Here is a 21,405-nt window from a genome sequence, read left to right as displayed (position 1 = left end):
AAAGACACTGCTTATCCAACAAAATCAGCGTTGAATGGTACCTGTCACGGACAGACCGACAGTAAAAAAAAACGACAACGTGGATGCAGCGGATCACGGGTTTGCATGCTGTGTACTGAGTGAACGCTAATGACGGCTACGTGAGGGAGTGAAACAGAGATTGATTAGGTGTCTTCCTTGCCTGCAGTGGACTGCAGTACTTGTCACAGTACTTGATTGCAGTACCTGCCTGCAGTACTTGTCATGGATGGACCGACAGTAAAAAACAACAACGTGGATGCAGCGGTTCATAGGTTTGCTGATGACGAACAACAGAGCCCTGTGCAGCTTGTTGCTGATGAACCACAAAGCCCTATGCCCAGGACTACACTCCAGAGCATCTGATTGTGAGTACCCTACTTGTACCAAACTGACACCAAAATGAACACAATCAAAATACTCCTAGTCATCTACTCCCTTTCATTGATCCATCTAACACTATCCATCCCACTTACAGAAAATAATATCATACCCACCCTACAAAATCACCAAAAACTGATCAAATACTCCACACTTCACCAAACTGACACCCACTAAATTAAAGGAAGACCATCTAAATACGGACAACACCAACAAAACGGAAGGAAAGATCACAACAAACACAAACCATCCAAGGAACGACAACTAAAAAAAATCCACATATCATCAAACCTACCAGCACCATACCAAAATATCCAAGTGGGTTACATTAATGCTAGGTCCGTAGTACAGCGCTGCATACGTCTAGTAGCGCTATAGAAATGATAAGTAGTAGTAGTAGTAGTCAACAAAACAACAACAATATCAGACTTGATCAGCTTAGAAAACCTCGATCTTATCTTCATCACTGAAACATGGATACACAATCAAAAGGACCCCATAATCCTCGAACTATGTCCTCCAGGCTACAAAATCACTCACTGGACCAGATTGGGAAAGAGAGGTGGAGGCTTAGCACTAACTTACCAAACCCAATTCACCACCGAAATCACTGCCGAATCCATAACACCCCAACTAGAAATTGCTTAATTTAGAATTCATAACAAATCCCTGATTGATCACCTGGACTGTGTCCTATTTTACAGACCACCCGGTAACTGGAACGAAAGCCAGCCTATCTTCATGGACTTCATCTCAAATACTTGTGTAAACAACTCCAATACACTAATAATAGGTGACATAAACCTCCACTTAGAAGACCCCGACTCCACCGATGCACGTGAATGCAAAGACTTCCTACAATCCTGGGAGCTAAAATGGCCTCACATGGAAGCTACCCACACCAAGGATCACACTCTAGATCTCATATCATACAAAATGTCCAGGGATCTTAACCTACTAATAACCGATATCTAATGGTCAGAAACACCGTGGACCAACCACTACGAAATGATCCTATCTCTAGACTGGCGGAAAAGGGGATTAAACCATACACTAGAACATACAACCTACACTACAAGAGGGCAAATAGACCCACACGCATTCTGGCAAATGATATACGACAATGAATGGTCAACACGAACGGACTCCATACATTATCTCAATCACTGGGAGGATAGATTCAGAAGCATACTAACCGAAATAGCACCCTTAAAGACAAGAACATCAGGAAGACAAAACTCGATACCATGGTTCAAGGACGAACTAAAAAAACTCAAAACACAAACCAGGAAACTTGAACGAGCATGGAAAAAAATAAAAGATGAACATACACTCAAAGCATGGAAACAAATACACAGAAAATACAAATATGCAATAAGACAAACCAAAAGGTTATACTACAAAATAGGACCAGGTTACAAAGATCTGAAGAAACTATTCCAACTCGTAAATAAGTTACTAGACACCACACCCATCACCACAACCAATACAGACATCCCACCCGTAGACAAACTTGCTATCTACTTTAACGAAAAAATATTAAAATTACGCAGCACACTTCCTCAGAACAACTCCGACATTGAAAACTTCATCAATGACTTGGACCTAATCCCTGGTGGATACCCAGCTGACCACATCTGAACAACATTTACCCTCCTCACCACTGAATCAGTTACACAAGCAACTCATAGGTTCGCCAACTCCCACTGCAAACTGGATACATGTCCCAGTCATCTACTTAAATCCACCCCCAGCCGCTTCATAGCAGACCTCACATCCCACCTTCACTTCATGCTACAACAAGGTCTCTTCCCCGAGGAACATGGTAACATCCTACTCACCCCAATACCAAAAGACACGAAGAAAAATACAAACGACCTCACCAACTATCGCCCAGTTGCGTCTATCCCACTAGTAATCAAACTGATGGAAAGCCTGGTAACTAAACAGCTTACAGAATACATGGACAAGTTTTCAATACTACACGACTCACAATCAGGATTCCGCCCTCACCACATTATTGAAACTGTCCTAGTCACTCTCCTGGCGAAATTCAAGCAGGAAATAGCCACAGGTAAAAGCATACTCCTACTCCAATTCGACATGTCGAGCGCATTCGACATGGTAAACCACAATATACTACTAAGACTCCTTGGCCACTTTGGGATTGATGGAAACGTACTCAGTTGGATCAAGGGTTTTCTAACCACTAGAACATACCAAGTAAAATCAAACTCAAACATATCACCACCTTGGAAAGCAGCCTGCGGAGTACCCCAAGGATCACCATTATCACCAATACACTTCAATATAATGAAGATCCCACTAGCAAAATCCCTATCCAATCGATGCCTCAACCCGTTCATCTACACAGATGACGTTACAATCAATATCCCCTTCAAACATGACAACAGAAATAATCAGTGAAATCAATGACGGCCTAAACATCATGGACTCTTGGGCAAACTCATTCCAACTGAAACTTAACACTGAAAAAATACACTGCCTCATCCTCTCATCTCAACATAACAAGTACAAACTAACAGCCATAAACACCCCAAGGACACACCCTTCCTACCTCAGACAGCCTAAAAATACTCCAAGTCACAGTCGACCGCAACCTTACCCTTGAGAGCCAAGTAAACTCCGTAATAAAGAAAATGTTCTACTCAATGTGGAAACTTAAAACGATTAAAGCCTTTCATCCCGAGAGAAAGTTTTCAAAACCTAATACAATCAATGGTCCTAAGTCATGCAGATTACCGCAACGGAATCTACGCGGGATGCATATATCAACTCACAAAAAAACTCCAGACCACCCAAAACACAGCAGCCAGGAGGAGTGGCCTAGTGGTTAGGGTGGTGGACTTTGGTCCTGGGGAACTGAGGAACTGAGTTCGATTCCCGGCACAGGCAGCTCCTTGTGACTCTGGGCAAGTCACTTAACCCTCCATTGCCTGCCGCATAGAGCCTGCCATGAGTGGGAAAGCGCGGGGTACAAATGTAACAAAAAATATATATATATATTTGTTAAAACACGATTCGAAAGTGCCAAACCCTTCCGAGAAAAGCTGCACTGGCTCCCAATCAAAGAAAGGATCACCTTCAAAATCTGCACCCTGGTCCAAAAAATTATCTACGGCGTAGTCCCAGGATACATGATAGACCTCATAGATCTACCAACCAGAAACAGAAACCGATCATCACAATCATACCTAAACCTACACTACCCTAATTGCAAAGGACTTAAATACAAAACAACTTACGCATCCTACTTCTCCTACATAAGTGCACAACTATGGAATGCACTCCCAAAAGCTGTGAAAACAATCCATGACCATTTAAACTTCAGGAAATCACTAAAAACCAACCTCTTCAAAAAGGCTTACCCCACCGACTCACCGTAAATCCCCAAACCCAGCAACACAGCATAACCAATGATCTTACTGGACAATATATAATCTTCATTCCCTTCGACCCTCTTGTTGCTTGATACACACCTACCTCATCAGACCACAATACAACCTGTATTTGTTATCAACCAAATTGGCGAAAGCCATTACGTACTATGTAAGCCACATTGAGCCTCCAAATAGGTGGGGAAATGTGGGGTACAAATGTAACAAATAAATAAATAAAAATACCAAGTCAAATGCACTGGACATATCAAATTGGAGGAGGAGGATGTTTTTGCCTGTTATTATTTCCTGTTTGAATTTGGCTAGGAGAGTGATTAGTACTGTTTCAGTACTGTGGAGGGGGCAAAAACCTGACTGTGATTCATGTAGTATTGAATGTTTGTTTATGAAATTTGTAGGTTGTTTGGTTACCATGCTTTCCATCAGTTTGACTGCCAACGGGATCGATGCTACTGGGCGTTAGTTAGTGATTTCATTTGTTTTTTTCTTGGTATCTTTTGGTATCGAGGTGAGTAAGATATTGCCATTTTCCTTAGGGAAGAGACCTTGCTGAAGCATTTAGTTCAGGTGGGATGTGAGGTCTCCTATGAAGCGGTTAGAGGCGGATTTCATTAGGTAGCTGGGACAGATATCCAGTTTACAGTGCGTGTTGGAGAACCTGCTGATCGCCTGGGTAACTGATTTGGCAGTAAGGAGGGTGAAGTTTAACCAGGTCCGGTCAGCCGGGTATTCTCCAGTGGTTGGGTCCAGCTCATTAAGGAAGTTTTCGATGTCAGTGGTGTCCTGAGGTAGCATGTTGCGTAGTTTTACAATTTTTTCGTTGAAATACTTAGCAAGTTCATCTGCAGATGGGATGTCTGTATTTGTTGTAGTGACCGGGTTGGTGTCTAGGAGCTTGTTCACCAGTTGGTATAGTTTCTTTGTGTCGTTGTAATCTGTCCCTATTTTAGTTTTATAGAATGATCTTTTGGTCTGTCTTATTGCGTATTTGTATTTTCTTTGTATTTGTTTCCAGGTGTTAAGTGTATGTTCATCTTTTGTTTTTTTCCATGCTCATTCGAGTTTCCTGGTGTGTGTTTTTAGCTTTTTCAATTCATCGTTGAACCATGGTATCGATTTATGCTTGCATGAGGTTCTAGTTCGTAAGGGTGCTATTTTGTCTAGTATGCTTTTGCATCTTTTATCCCATTCTATCAGGTAGTAAATGGAGTCTGTGTGTGTTGACCATTCGTTATTGTATATTAGTTGCCAGAATGTTTTCATGTCTACTTGACCTCTTGTGCTGTAGGATGTGTGTTCTTCTGTTCGTTGTGAACCCTTCTTCCACCAATGCAGGGACAGGTTAGTTTGTAGTGGTCGGTCCATGGGGTTTCTGTCCATTTGATATCAGTTATTATTAAGTTTTGGTCTGATGAGAGTTTGTGTGAGATGAGATCGAGTGTGTGCCCTTTTTCGTGGGTTGCTTGCTTTTGTGGCCAGTTGAGATCCCATAAGCGGAGGAATTCCTTACATTCTCGTGCGTTGGTAGAGTTTGGGTCTTCTAAGTGAAGGTTGATGTCTCCTAATACTAATATATTGCAGTTGGTTACCCATGTGTTTCAGATGAAGTCCATGAAGTTAGTCTGGCCTTCGTTCCAATTACCTGGAGGTCTGTAAAACAGGACACAGTTCAGGTGATCGTGTAGGGTATTGTGGTGGATTCTAATTGAGGCTATTTCTAGTTGAGGTGTTATGGACTCGGCAGTGGTTTCGGTGGTAAAATGGGATCGGTAGATTAGTGCTATGCCTCTGCCTCTTTTTTCTTTCCTGGTCCAATGTGTGATATTGTATCCTGGGGGGCACAGGTCTAGGATTATAGGGTCCTTTTGGTCATGGATCCAGGTTTCAGTAATGAAGAGTAGGTCAAGTTTTTCTGACATAATCCAGTCTGTTAGTATTGCTGTTTTGTTTACCGTGGATCTGGCATTGATGTAGCCCACTTGGATTGTTTGGAATGGGTTTTCTTTGTTTGGTGATGTGTGTACTTTTAATAGTTAACGTTTCTTTGTTAAGGTGAGTTTGTTTGGACCCTTCTTTCCCTTCTGTTGTGATTGTCCACATGTTAGTGTTCTTCTTTTGTTCATGTTGTTGTCGGTTTGATGTGGTGTGGTGTGGTGTGTCTGATTGATCTTTGATGATTGTGTAGTATGGGTATGATATTACTTTCTGCAAGTGGGGTGGTCAGTGTTAGGTGGATCAGTGTTAAGGAGTAGGTTATTAGGAGTAGTTTAGGGGTATTCATTTTGGTTTCTATTCCCTGTGGCTACTACTAGGACCTTGTTCTGATGGTTGGATGCGTGATAGGATTTTCTACTTAGGTGTGGAATCTGGTGGTCTGATCTTGTATGTAAATTTAGTTAGCCTTTCATCTGCAGAGATCTGTGTTGGGTCTGGTTTTAGTGATAAGTTAATGAGCAGGGGAGGTGGGGGGGAGTATCTCTAAGCCAGGGTCCTCCTTGATCTATCTCACAGCAACTAATGCTTCACACCCTCCTAGCCCGGAGATGCTCCGGCAGCTATTTCTAGGTTTGTCTGGAGACAGAGGGGAGGCAGAGGGAGGGGGAGATTACAGAGCACTTTCAAGGTAATTAGCAGGGAGGTGACACATATGTAGCTGGCTGTCTTTGATTGTTGGCTGGTTGGCTGGTAGGGAGGGGTTGTTCTTAGTCAGGGAAAGGTACTTGGAAGACAATGGTAGGGTACTTAGCTTAATTGCTCTTTGGAATGTGTTAGCTTAGCGGAGTTTTAAAAAGATTTGGACGGCTTCCTAAAGGAAAAGTCCATAGACCATTATTAAATGGACCTGGGGAAAATCCACTATTTCTGGGATAAGCAGTATAAAATGTTTTGTACATTTTTGGGATCTTGCCAGGTATTTGTGACCTGGATTGGCCACTGTTGGAAACAGGATGCTGGGCTTGATGGACCTTTGGTCTTTCCTAGTATGGCAATACTTATGTACTTCCTCCCAGCTCCCACCTCATGATTCACCAACTTCCCTCCCTCCTAGCCCCCACCCATGGACCGCCATCTTCCTCCTCTCTCCAGTTCCCTAACCTGTAATCTGGCATCTGTTCTCTCCCCCTCCCCTGCAGGTCCACATCCTGTCTTCCTCCATTCACCTACCTGCCCCCTCCCAGAAGTCTAGGACTACTCTCTCTTCTTCCCTCAGTCCTCTGTCCATTACTATTCCCTCTAATTATCTCCAACCCCCCCCCCCCCCCCCGAATCCAGCACTGTTTTCCCTCAGCCCCACCATGAGTCCAGCAACTCTCCCTCTTCTTCCTTTAAATCCCCTTGAGTCCAACATCGCTCCCGCTTCTTACCTCAGACTCCCTAGTCCAGCACCGTTACTACTACTACTACTACTATTTCGCATTTCTATAGCGCTACAAGGTATACGCAGCGCTGCACAAACATCCCTCTTCTTCCCTTAGCTCCCCTCCCTGTGAGTCAAGCAACGCTCCCTCTTCATCCTTCAGACCCTACCCGAGTCCAGCAGCACTCCATCTTCTTCCCTCAGCCCCTCCCCGAGTCCAGCACCATGCTGTTTTCTTTTCTCAGCCCCTCCCCCGAGTCCAGCATCTCTCCCTCTTCTTTCTTCAGCCCCCCAACTCCAGCACTGCTCCCTCATCTTTCCTTACCCCCCTCTGAGTCACAGCACCTCTCCTTCTTCTTCCCTCAAACCCTCCTCCCCCCTCCCCGAAGTCTAGCAGCACTCCTTTATCTTTCCTCAGCCTCCGAAGTACATCAAACCTGATTTTTTTTGGTAGGACCTGCAGCAATAACATGCTGCCTGGACCGGTGCTAGATCCTTCCCTCTGCTACATCCTGCCCTTGCATAAAAGGAAGCTGTCTCAGAGGAGCAAGATGCAGTAGAGGGGAAGATCCGGTACCAGAACAGACAGTGTTATCACTGCAAGTACCACCAAACAAATCAGGTTTGATGGATTGGGGGGGAGGGAAGACAAGGGAGCAGTGCTGGACTCAAGGGGGGGAGGGGTTTGAGGAGAGAAGAGAGGGGTGCTGTATCCACGGTGGGAATGGAAGGAGAGACATGCCGCAATAATTTTTAAAAACCTTCTGCTCTGTGTGTGAGACCCATGGCACATCTTCCGGGTGCTCACGACACATGCCAGTTGAGAACCATTACCTTAGAGGAAAGGAGGGACAGGGGAAATATTATACAGATGTTTAAATACTTGACAGATATCAATATGCAACTGTTTTTCAAGAGATATCAATATACACATGTTTTTCAGAGATGGGGAAGTGGTGGCACTAAAGGACATGAGTTGAGTTTTCAGGGAGTAACATCAAGAAATACGTTTTTAAGGAGAGGGTGGTGGATGCCTAGAATATTCTTCCAGTAGAGGTGGTGGAGTCAAAAACAGTGATGGAATTCAAAAACACTTGGGGTAAACAGAGAGCCCCTATCTAGAAAAAGGATGGAATCAAAGCAAAACTTAAAGAACCTTCACAGACAAACAAGGAATAGAGTGACAGGTGCAACACTAAACTAAGGCATAGAGAAGTATAACTTGCATAACCTTCTTATTGGGCAGACTAGATGGACCATACAGATCTTTATCTGACATCATTTACAATGATTCTCTGATATTTATCATTTAATTTTCCTTTCTTTTATTTTGTCCTATTAGCAATAGTCATTAGCTATAGGAAAAAATGTGACCACATTGCTCTTCCCAAATACAGTTTAATGTAGATGGGAACATTTCTCTCTGTGATAAGTATTGGAACAACAGATGCCTTGTGGACCCTTTTATTAAGTGGCGGTAAGCACTAACGCATGCTTACTGAATGCTAAAAGGCACTACTGCAGGATGCACCTAAACATCCTGCTGTAGTTCTGGGATTGGCATGTGATACCCATGCGCTAAAAAATTGTTTTGATTTCTTAGTGTGGGAGCATGTTTGGAGGTGGAAAGTAGGCGTACTCTGTGCTAATTGGTAGCATGAGTAAATGGCTGCACGCTGCCCAATCAGTGCGGGATTAAGCCCTTACCGCCTAGTAAATAGGTAGCGGTAAGGACTCACATGCTAATGGCCATGTGCTAATTGGGAAATTAGCATGTGGCCATAAAGGAGAAATTAGATCTCACCTGCTAATTTGCTTTCCTTTAGTCCCTCCGGACCGGACCAGGATTGGACTGTTGGGTTGTGCCCGCCTACCAGCAGGTGGAGACTGAGAAAAACTCTGACTCTAGAGAGCCAATAGGAGCCCTGGCCATGTGACCTTAGCCTCAGTATTTGAATAACAAAGCAGGAAAGAAAGAAAGAACTTCTGTGCCGTATGGAATCCTAGCAGCCACAAATTCCTCGGCAAAACCGAGTACTCTCACCAGCAACTCTCACCAGAGAAGTGGTATGGCCCATTTGTATTAGAGCTCACCAGCAACTCTCACCAGAGAAGTAGTATGACTCACTTAAGGTTTCATATATATTCCATCAACTGAGCTCACCAGCAACTCTCAACAGAGAAGTGGTATAACACATTCAAGGCTTTATATATATTCCAGCAACTGAGCTCACCAGCAACTCTCACCAAAGAAGTGGTATTAAGGTTTTATATATATATATACAGTATATATATATATATATATATATATATACAGTATATATATATATATATATATATATATATACATTCCAGCAACTGAGCTCACCAACAACTCTCACCAGAGAAGTGGTATGACATATTTAAGGCTTTATATACATTCCAGCAAATGAGCTCACCAGCAACTCTCACCAGAGAAGTGGTATGACATATTTAAGGCTTTATATATATTCCAGCAACTGAACTCACCAGCAACTCTCACCAGAGAAGTGGTATGACCCATTACGGTTTTATATATGTTCTAGCAACTGAGCTCACCAGCAACTCTCACCAGAGAAGTGGTATGACATATTTAAGGTTTTATATATATTCCAGCAACCGAGCTCACCAGCAACCACCAGAGAAGTGGTATGGACCACACAAAGTCTTTTTATATATATATATATATATATATACAGTATCATCTGTTTTGTTTTGTTTTTTTGAAACATTCCACTTCCAAACTTAATAAAAGAATCTAAAGAGTTGATAGAACATGGGAGGGGCCTGGTCCGGTCCGGAGGGACTAAAGGAAAGCAAATTAGCAGGTAAGATCTAATTTCTCCTTCCTTAGCGTCCCTCCGGACCGGACCAGGATTGGACTGTTGGGAAGTACCAAAGCAGTAATCTTACGGGAGGGACAGACATTGAGAATGCGGTACAGTTCCTGAAAAAACCCAAACTAGGATGAATACGAAGCCAAAAGCTTGACGATCCAAGAACCGCCAATAAACTAAATAGAATGACTACAAAGCAAAAAAGCTGAAAAGTCCAAGCGACGCTGAACATTGTCCCCTACCAAGTGGCCGCTATATAATGTCCCCTACCGCAAAGGACAGAGAGACTCGAGAAAAAAAACGACTGAAAGAAAGATGACAAAGGTAGAAGCAGAGCCGCCTGGAAATAAAAAACTGCAATGAATCTACCTCAGCTGAGAAAGTGGAAACCGAGATCCTGAAGTACAATACTCCAGATATCATAGACTATTGCTGACCTAGCAACAGATTGGAAGTATGTAAAGCCTGTCAGTGAGAAAGTACCTGATCACTAGAAGCTAAATAGGTAAAAACAAGAATGCAGTTAAATACTATGCAGAAGAAGAAGGTACCTAAATCCCTGCTGCAAACTAGACTGAAGGTCCAAATAAACTGACAGCCGCTGCAGTTACCCAACATGAAGAAAACATATCTCAGAGCGCAATTCAAATGAGAGAGAAAGAATCATCTGTAGCTGTTGCCTCTGCAAGCAGATCACCTGAGACTCTTGTCGTAGACCCCAATTAGTGAAAACGCGAATAAATCAACAGTAGACACTTGTTAGTACCTTTCATCTGTTAGATACATATAGAAGTCCATAAAACACTACACAGTTCCAGGAATAACATGTATAGAATGTTTGTACGTTTAGGAAACTAGCCAGGTACTCATGGTCTGGATTGGCCGTGGACCGAAAGGTGGGCTCGATAGGACCTTTGAGCTTTTCCCAGTGTGGAATTAAATATGTACTTATGTAGTAGAACTATAAATATACATATATATTTTCACAGATGCAGCCATCAAAAAACTGCTCACTGTGTATATGCTCCCGGCATACTTGCAGGAAGAATGCTCAATCTCAACCACCAGACCCAAGTGCTGCACTAGTGAGAATACAGAGGCCAACTGAGCGGAGGGAATTCCATCCGAGATAAATATCTGGATACGAGAGGGCATCTATCTCTGCCGCTGACAAGTCTTTTTAGCAAGAGAGTAAGCGAGGCACATGGAAGGTCAGAGCGAAAAGAAATAGTTCTAGAACTGGGACCTCCCCTTAAGGTACTATCCACTGAGAACTCCCAGAAGTTGTTTTTTTTTTTTTTCAATGGTCACGAAATTGACGGAGTGAAAAGCTGCCAAAAAAGACTACCGAGACTCCAAAGAGAATGAAGAAAAAATTCCTTCTTGGGAGCTAGAAAGTAAAATTTTACTCTGCAAAATAGAGCAAGGTAATGGCCGAAGGCCCAAGAACATCCAGAGAAAACAGAAAGTGGGACGCTTGTAGAGAAGACAAAAACAGTCTGCGCCAACTTGACTAAACAAAGAGAGAAAAAATAGAGACATGCTACGAAATCTAATGAGATCACACGAGAGCTCAAAAGAGAGATCAAATGAGAGACCTGGCTACATGCACCCCGTAACCTAGAGTGTGCCCGAAATGCGCCACCCGTTGCTTGACCTGACAACTCTGCCAATAAGACTGTCTGTAATGAACCAGACATCTAGGAAAGGATGAAACTAGGAGACGTTGTTTCATGAGCGCCGCTGCTACTACGACCATAACTTAAGAAAAAAGTGCGCGGAGCCGACGCAAGACCGAAGAGCAGGGCAAGAAAACTGGTAATTAGGACCTTCTCATCATCCTCGTATCGTGGACATTACTCCTCCTATACTGAGATGTACTAAGATGTACCGACCCACACCCATAAGAAATGAATGTGGTACTTGCAACCTGGATTGACCACAACTGAGGACAGGATGCTGGGCTTAATGGACTCTTAGACTTTCCCCGTATGACAATACTCATATACTAATAGCAAAAATGCATAGGAAGTGAAAGAATCCCCTTCCAACTGAAAGGAAGGTCTGGAGTGAGGACGTATAGAATGAAAATGAAAGGATCACCATATGTTGAGCGTGGATTGAGACACACTGGCCTTTAATTTTACCGGATCTCCCCAAACCTCGTATCATGTCATGCCTCCTTCCTCACTGAGATGTACAGAGATGAACAGACGCACACTCACGAGATATGAATGTGGTATTTGCAATCTGGATTGACCCCATCTGAAAACAGGATGGGGACTCTTGGCCTTTCCCATTATGGCAACACTTATGCCCTTATGGCAAAAAATACACAGAAAATGAGTGAATCTCCTTCCAAGAGAAAAAAACTCTGGAGAGAGGAAGAATAAAATGAAAATGAAAAGGAATAGACTTGGAAAATACCTATTACGGAAAAGGTGGTGAATTTGTGCCACAGGAGACAAGACTGTACCTGATGTCAAGAAAGCTTGAAACAAGACCCTAAAATCTGTAAGGAAGAGAAAGGGATAGCAGATGTTATGGATGGTCATACAGGACAAAACCAGAATGTTTACCATGTGCCCAGGCAAATAGATAGAGGAAACAAAAATACAAGTAGATGGCGTGAGGACCTCCCACTATCCTTAAGTGGGAGAAAATGCAAATTGACTGGATAACTTTACTCCCTAAGTGGACATATATCTTGTAAGTCCTAGAAGAAAACTAAGATAACACATGAGAAACTCCAAGACAGTTGGAAAGTAGAGAAGACGTGAATAAAACATGCCTTCTAAAGCAGCTGAGAAAACTGGGTGCTCGGTAGACAGGACTGAGTCTCCTAGAATATGAGAACCATCTGAACCATGTAGCCTATGCAGCTGTCATCTGCTATGCCAAAGAGAACGCATAGCCATGAAAGAAAATTGCTGAAAGGAAGTAAGACCTTATGTCCAGAATTGCAAAGTACGCAACAATTGAGTATCAGACAATGTATTTCATTGCACATGGCATCTGAACCATATAGCCTACACTCTAGAGAACGTTTGTTAAGATCTTAAAACACTGTATAAGAACATAGCCACGGAGGAAAATTTCCTGAAAGGAATTAAGATCTTATATCCAGCATTGTAAAGTACCAAACAATAGACTATCCGGCAATGTAGTTCTATCCACATGGCACCTGAACCAGATAGCCTATGCCATAGAAAATGTTTGTTAAGTTCTTAAAAACACTGTATAACATCATAGCCATGAAGGGAAATGCTTGAAAGGAACTAAGATATTATGGCCAGATTTGTAAAGTACTAATCAATTGACTATTAGACAATGTAGTCCTATTCACCAGGAAATGAGAAAGACACAGAGTGACGTACACTGGACCCCCATAAAAACTGCGCTAGACAATAGCGAAGACCTTTCCTCCAAACATCACACACAAGGGAAAGGAATAAGAAAATGGTTATTTTGGAGCTGAGATACAATTTAATTCGCCCCATTGTCAAAAACAGAGAATTCCCGACTGAGCTGCACTTTGAATCGGAGTCTTGCCAAGAACAAAGAAATCGCCAACTGAGCTGCACTTTAATTCACAACATTGCTAGCAACCAAAAAGTCCCCGACGGAGAAAAAACAGAGGGAAAAACAAAATGAGCACCATTCGCATCGTAGCATTTCTTTTTTTTTTTTAATAACTTGAAAAATACATGTAAAAATTAATTACGGGGCAAATATACTACCAATTGCCCCAACTACCGGAGAAACAATATCTCCTTTCCATTGCACAAACAGCCAAACACAGTAAAAGCAGAAAAACGCTGCCGCGTCAAGGGAAATTGCAGCTGCAAGCAAAACAATGGCGGCCAAGCGCGCCAAAATGAGAAGAATAAAGTTCAGGGGAGAAAACCACTGACCGGACCAACGAAGAAGCAGGAAATCCGTGCCACCGAAAAACAGATAGCCTCCGATGCCGCACAAAACATGGTTTAGCCTCTGGCCCGAACAGGAACCGTCAATACAGCTCCCAAGCTATACAGACCCGTCCAAGAGCGAGCATGCACTTAACAGTTTGCGCCTCTTTTTTTTTTTTTTACAACTACCGCCGCTAACAACGCCGGATAGCAGAGGAAAAATAATGACAATAACAAAAAAACGCCGATTAAAGTCACAGACGCTGACTTATCCCTTTTTTTTTTTTTTAAATAGCTCCGCCAGAAAAGAAAATAAAGACTCTTCAAACAGAATAAGACATAAGAGCTACCTGCTCGTTATAAGCCTGGGGAAAGCAAAAACTACTTCCTTTAAATTCCTTTCAATTGAATTAATTCTTTTAATTTTTTTTTACTTGATTTAATTCTTTAAAAACAGCTGCCTATTAAAAGTGGGGAAATAGAAATTGTGGCCATTTTACAGTCACACTAAAAGTGGCCTCAGCACATGGGAAATCCACATGCTAAAAACAGAACAGACCACATTTAGCAATTTTTATGATGACACACCCATGGCCATGCCCCCTTTTGAATTATGCACTAATAGAGTTAGGTGCCATGCCTTAAAGTATAGCATGCCGTCAGATGTGTGTACAAATTTTAATGAGTGCCAATTAACTTCAATTGGTTGTTAGCACTCAGTTATTGATAGTTAAGGGCTTGTGACTCAATTAAGTTGCACATAATTCTTTTATTTGTTACATTTGTAACTCCACGCTTTCCCACTCATGGCAGGCTCAATGCAGCAGGCAATGGAGGGTTAAGTGACTTGCCCAGAGTCACAAGGAACTGCCTGTGCCAGGAATTGAACTCACTTCCTCAGGACCAAAGTCCACCACCCTAACCACTAGGCCACTCCTCCACTCCATACATCTTGGTTGTGCAAATCTGGGCACCATATATAGAGTCTGGGGGATAGAGTGCATGTATAGATTTACACGAACATCCAAGCAGATGTGTATCATTATTTGCATTCGGAGCTGGTCCTGGGAGTCTATTTCATAAAGACACTTTAGCGCCTATGTTGCCTTTATAAAATATTTTTCAAAAAACACTTCCAGTAAATAACAAAAATTATTTAATCAATGGAGAGAAGTATCGTTTGAGTTCTGGAGTAATCATATATAAAGCAAAAGGCTAGTTTCCAATATACAGAGACTTACCCCTAAATTCTATAAATGGCGCTTTAAGTTGTGCATGCTAATTTGGCAGCATGGTGTTTTTATCTACCCCTCTCTAGACCCCAGCAGGACCCTTGCCCACGGAGGTGTACAGAGGGTTTGTTCTTCTAAGATCTTGTTAATCACCCCCTCCCTGAATTCCAGTGACACTCCATTCCATGGTGTTATGTCTCGGGGTTCTAAGGAGCGCCTCCGGTCATGAAGGCGTAGGGGGGGGGTGACAGAAGGCGCAGTTCAAATCTAATTCCCATGACCACAGCTTTCTGTCCAGTGGCGTAGCCACAGGTGGGCCTGGGTGGGCCAGGGCCCACCCATTTGGGGCTCAGGCCCACCCAACAATAGCACACGTTTAGCGGTAGCTGGTGAGGATCCCAAGCTCGGCAGGCTGAAGACTTCCCCCTGATGGTAACGAAAACGCTACTCTCCATGATACTGGCACCTGAGCATGCTAATTTTTCAGCGCATGCCTGCTGCAGACGGCCAAGGTGGAAAGAAGTGTTTTCCCACTAGCTGAGATATTTTTTGGTGCTGGGCGGGGGGGGGGGGGGGGGGGGGGGGGGGGGGGGGAAACACTTGGTGCCCACCCACTTCTTGCCTAGGCCCACCCAAAATCTGTTGTTTGGCTACGCCCCTGTTTCTGTCTATCTGGATCTAAGTGAATCTTTGGCCATTTATGTTCCCACATGAAATCTATGTGAGTGAGAAAGAATCTTACTTGTGTGTGTAGTATTCTGTGAAACAGGTGGAGGAGAGAGAATAGATTGAAAAAGAGACTGGAGCAGTGTAAAAGAAATAGTCTTTTATTCTCACCCAATCAGGACTTCAAGTTGGTACATTCAGTCAGAATCTGGGTTCAACCGGCCAGAGCTTCGCCGTTGTCCGATCCAAGTTGGGGAGGGACTCCAACGATAGCTCTGATGCCCACTTCTTATATAGCATTTTCAGTACATACAACTCAATTAGAGAGGGACTTTTTTTCCTAATCTTGCTTCATCTCTGAATCATACTTAACCGCAGGTCAGGTGCCCACCTACCTCTCCTTTCAAAGATTTCTTCATAGTGCCAATTTCAACACTTTTAAAACCTCTTTCCTAATACTGAGAGAGATCCATGTCTTTCTATCTTTGATCCTGGGAGCCATTTTATAAAGACAGACTCCATTTTAAGAACCAAGCTTTTTACCATTTTTGTCATTAATTTCTACATCTTAAGTGTTACACCCAATTTGAAAGTTGTACCAGGTTTCAATAAGATTCACCAAGCAGTCCTGCTCTTGCAGGCTCTCAGCTATAAAGCCATCAGCTGGTTATCAGGCCTAGTCAGTGCTTTTCAGCTGTTTAAGCTATGTAACTTGGCCCACCACTATTCCAGTGGATAGGTCTCAAGCTGGGACACATATTAACATTCCCTCTTCACCCTATCTCATAGGGTGACACCAGGGTTAACGTACCATGGTACCATCCATTCCAGAAGGTATCCTATAAAACTATCGAATTGGAGAGTCTAATTGAAAACCGGTATGGTCAGAACTTTGGAATTCAGGTCACAATATAGACACTACTTCGGTTATTCTAATCCTTCTTGGGGCTTACCCATATCTGCGATTAAGTAACATACTATGATTACAACAATAATATCTTTCAACCTATTAATATGCAGGTTTAATCTTACTCTTACATATGTATGTATATATATTGCTAACAATCATTAATTCTTTGGTTATATACTGATTATATTTTGAGTATACATTTGCATGGATTACATAGTCATATTGATTATTGATCACATCATTTTATAAAGCTTTACGTTATTATATTGCATCCCTGTGTGCTTTTAATTGATTATACAGTTGCAGACATTTCTACATTGTCTCTAGCATTTGCATAGCGATTGGTCCATCTCATAGGGAGATAGTCCAATGTGTTATCTCCTGTGGTATTGGGAAGGAGATTTTCGTACAGGACATATTGTCCTGTGGTTGTTTTCTTGGTTATGGCAGTTTCAATTAAGCGTTCTACTAAGCCTCTAGCACAAGGGATTATGCAGCATCCTACTAATACAAAAATTGCTACCACTATGATTATGGTGGTGGCTACAGAGATGATAAATGTCTTCCATTTACCAAAGGCTTTATCCATCCAACCAGTCCAAGAGGTATCAACACCAGAGTTCTCAGCCAATTCCTTCGACAGTGAGGTAAGGCCTTTCAAAGCTCTGGTAATTGATCCATCTGGAGCAGTGTTGTTGGGGATAAAGGTGCAACACTGTGTACCTATTTTGCGGCACACCCCGCCATCGGCCGCTAGCATCTGGTCAAGTACTAATCGATTTTCTAACGTCATTCTGCTAGTGGTGTCTAACTGCGCTGCAATTCCTTGAACCGCATCTCTAGTATAATTTACAAATCTCTGCTGGTTGTAATATATGTAGTTAATCCAATCTACGTTCTTGTTGATCGTAGACCACCAAAAGAAGGCTGATTCGAATCCTGCGGCAATCTGGTTTCTGGCTTTGAACTCATCAGGGACCCCTCTTGGAACTCCAATTGCATCTATATAAACCCGATCATCAAAAGATCCAGGCATTGCATGTCTCTTCACACGTGAGGAAGAGCTGCTATGAGGATGAATCAAAGATGCTATAATGATTGGAATTACCAATTTGACTAGGGCACATCTGCATGCACAACTTAATTAAGAAGCCAATCAGTGCCGATAATTAGTACTTAACAACCAATTAGTGGCATGACTTTAATTTGAATTTACGTACACAACTTTCTAGGCGTATTCTATAATGTAGTACGCGTAAATTCTTATGTGAACAGCCAAAACAGGGGCAGGCCATGGGTTTGGAATGTGGGCTTTTCAAAAAACTATGCGCACTATTATGGAATACACCCAATCTGTGCTGTTAGGTGCAGGTATTTAAGCTTAGTTTTAGGTGACCTAAATTGGTGCGCCTAAATTTTAGTTGCAAGAATGGTGCATGAGCATATTCTATAAACTATGCCTACCTTTAGGCGTAGATTATAGAATCACGCTAAGCATGTGGTTTTTCAATGCTGATTTTTAAGGCGCCATTTATAAAATTTAGCCCTTACTCTGTTGCTTCCAAAATTATAATCATCTACCCAGAAATTCTTCATGTACTGTACATCACTATATACATCACTGAATATATCACATAAGAAACAATTTTTACAAGTGCAAAAAAACCTTATCATATTAGCACTTATCTGATCATGCCAGCTGCTTATATTATATTTCAGAACTAATCAACGCAACTGACGTGATCAGATAAATGCTAATATGATAACGCTTTTTTGCACTTGTAAAAATTATTTTTTAAGTGATATATTCAGTGATGTATTTAGTGATGAACATGAAGAGTTTCAGGGTAGATGATTATGATTTTGGAAAGCAATAGAAGAAGTCTCTGTATATTGGGAGCTAGCCCTTTGCCTCATATATGATTACCCCAAACTCAAAAATTCTTCTGTTGATTAAAGAATTATTTAAAGTGATATGGAAATATTTATGATATTTACTGGATGTGTTTTTTGAAGAATATTGTTTAAAGTATTGCTTTCTTTTAGACATTTGGGGTCTCTTTTACTAAATCGCACTAGCGATTCCCGGCACGGCAAATGCACCGCACTGCATCGCATTTGTCATGTGGGAATCGCTAGTGTGGTTTAGTAAAGGAGGCCCTTGGTGTGGCCTTTATAAAATAGGCTTAAAGAAAGCACCTCCTTGCTATTTGAACATAGGGATTCTCTTATAAAATTGCTCCTCCTGTATGTGCATATTTTTATCTCCACTTTCCTCTGCCAAATATTTTGCAGGCTTTCCTTTTCTGGTTATTGAAAGGGAAAGTGGGGAACTCCTACGGAGGAAAAGCATTAGGGAAAATGAAATAGCACAGACAAGATTACTGTGTTTCCTCTTCTTCCTGGCTCTTTCACTCCACTATCAGCGCAAGGAGTAACTCTTTTTGTTTGTTTGTTTGTTTGTTTGTTTATTTCTTTCTTTGTTTTGTCTTGTTTTTGTATTGTTCTCATGTAGTGAATATGTAAATGGCATTGACGTTTTATAGAAAGGTGATCCAAATCTATAATAAATAAATATTAGCCTGGGGATGGAAGCTAGAAGACAAACACTGGACATACCAGTAGTTCACAATAGATTTTTCACTTACATTTTTCTTTTCAATTCAGCTCAAATATTTGTGAAATAAAAGATTCACATTGAGAATCTGGAAGATATGCATATGGCCTCAGTGCCCAAGGCTGAGTCCTCTGTTCCAGCTTATGCACCAGGCTTAACACTTTTTGGTTGCTTACAAGCATAGCCATATAAATAAGTGAAGATAACTATGGGGCATTTCTAACTGCATTACTCTTGGTTGGATTTCAACTACTGCTAGCTCAAGGCACTGCCAGTATGCAACAAATTAATGATATCCCTTCTGTTTTACAACATGATGGCAATTACATGGAGATAACGTTAGACATAAGCTTTAAGGCTTTACATTTGTCAAGGTGCTTAGTAACTAATGCTACTTGGCCTACTGTAAATGCAAGATAATGTTAATATTGACTCAACATTAAGCAAATCTGCAGATCAGTAAATATCCATATTTGTGCTCTATAAACAAATGGAATAGAATGGATTTTTAAATTGAGAGTCACAACCTGTATCCTAAAAAAACTAAAACAATCAATGACTATATATTACCTCATTACCACAAAGCTAGGAAAATACTGCTTACATATCTGCTGCATGGCAGAGGATAACATCTGTTTTTTTTTATTTTTTCATGTTTAAACAGCTCGATTTACAAGAAACAATCGGAATGAAAAGACTAAAGAAGAGCTAGGATAGGAGCACCTCAAGCACAGATCTTCTGAAGCTCTTTCACATACAGCGACACATTGTCCGAGACTGGCCATCAAATTGGGTTGCAAAATGCACTCCGCACTTTACAGAGCGAGACCCTTACCCATAAAAGCAGTGTTTGTGGGGTTATTAATTAAAATACTAGAAGAAGAAGTGCATGCAAATGAAGGGGGGGGGGGGGGGAATCCCCAGCGCAGTTGTAAACAATTTCGTTCTAACTTCTCAGTCATCATTGTCACACATCTTCCTCTAGTGAAACCAGACTGTCTCCTGGTATTCCAGCAAAGCATCAGCAAACTTCCCCTCTCTAAAGAGGGGAAGAAGGTCGCAGGGTTTTTGGTTCTTACCTGGTTCTCGTGGGATGGTTCTCCTGGACCCAGAAGCACACAACCCCATCAAGAGCAGCAGACAGGGAAGCGCTAGGCGTGGGCATCCCCCGAACACAGCCATCGGCTCGCAGAACAGTGAGCCCCGAAGAGGAGCAAAAGTTGGAAAAGTTTTCAGCCGCTGTCACCGAACAGCTGTGGCAGAGCCAGCGGGCGGCGGAATGAGGCAGCAGAGAGCCGGGACTCAACAGAATTTAAGGGGGCGCGTGCAGGCTGGGGGGGGGGGGGGGGGGAGCAAGGAAGCTCAGCAGCACCTCTGGAACTGTTCGCGTTTAGTCGCAGTTGTTTCCAACGAGCCGTTCGTCTGCCCTGAGCTCTCAGACTCTCGTCCTCCCCCCCCCCCCCCCCCCCCGGCCTCTCTCCAGCTAAGAGGCTCGCTGAGCATTAACGTGCCCAGATGGAGGGCTAAAAGCTCTGCGGCCGCTGTGGCACTAATTTTAGTAGCCTGTCAGGGATTAGGCGGGAAGGAACCGCCTCAGCCGCCGCGCTTTGTTTCCCTTTGAGGGAGGCTGCGCTTCCATTTACTGTAGTTAATTACAAATGCGTACAAAGAAGAGGCGGCGAATGGACAGGTCAAAACAAGGTTACACTATTTCTTTCTCCAATACACGGACGGAAGGCTTGGAAGTAGGTGGACTGGGGAAACCGAGTGGATGCGTGAGGCAGCCACTGACACCCAAGAGGACTAGACAGCGGCCGGTCATCTGAAGTTTTCCTCCTTGTTCCGCCCTTTTGAAAGACTCTATTAACACACATCTGGTCTTTCTCCAAGCTGAATAACATTTTAGTTTTGTTGTCCCTGTTTCGTAACAATACGCAGAATGGTTTGCATTAGATTTGCTGTGAGCTCCGAACAAGATGAAAGGAATATTCTATTCTGAAGAGGAAGAGCTACCATAAAAGACTTAGCAGGTCCAAGC

At 42.5% G+C, this 21,405-nt stretch overlaps 1 protein-coding gene across 2 annotated transcripts in view; it reads right to left on the bottom strand.

The window, feature by feature from the left end:
* EGFLAM (EGF like, fibronectin type III and laminin G domains) overlaps nucleotides 1–20,699 on the bottom strand; it is a 475,563-nt gene extending 454,864 nt beyond the window's left edge. For both annotated transcript variants that reach the window (XM_030193055.1, XM_030193056.1), the window contains exon 1: nucleotides 20,447–20,699. In XM_030193055.1, coding sequence (XP_030048915.1) covers nucleotides 20,447–20,549 — 103 coding nt within the window. In that variant the 5' untranslated portion in view covers nucleotides 20,550–20,699. The remainder of the gene's footprint in view (nucleotides 1–20,446) is intronic.
* Nucleotides 20,700–21,405: the final 706 nt, after the last annotated feature.

This window comes from Microcaecilia unicolor, chromosome 2, assembly GCF_901765095.1.
Source record: "Microcaecilia unicolor chromosome 2, aMicUni1.1, whole genome shotgun sequence".
NCBI classification, from domain to species: Eukaryota; Metazoa; Chordata; class Amphibia; order Gymnophiona; family Siphonopidae; genus Microcaecilia; species Microcaecilia unicolor.
The sequence above is the reverse complement of the archived record's forward strand: the minus strand, read 5'-3'. Positions and strand labels throughout refer to the sequence as shown.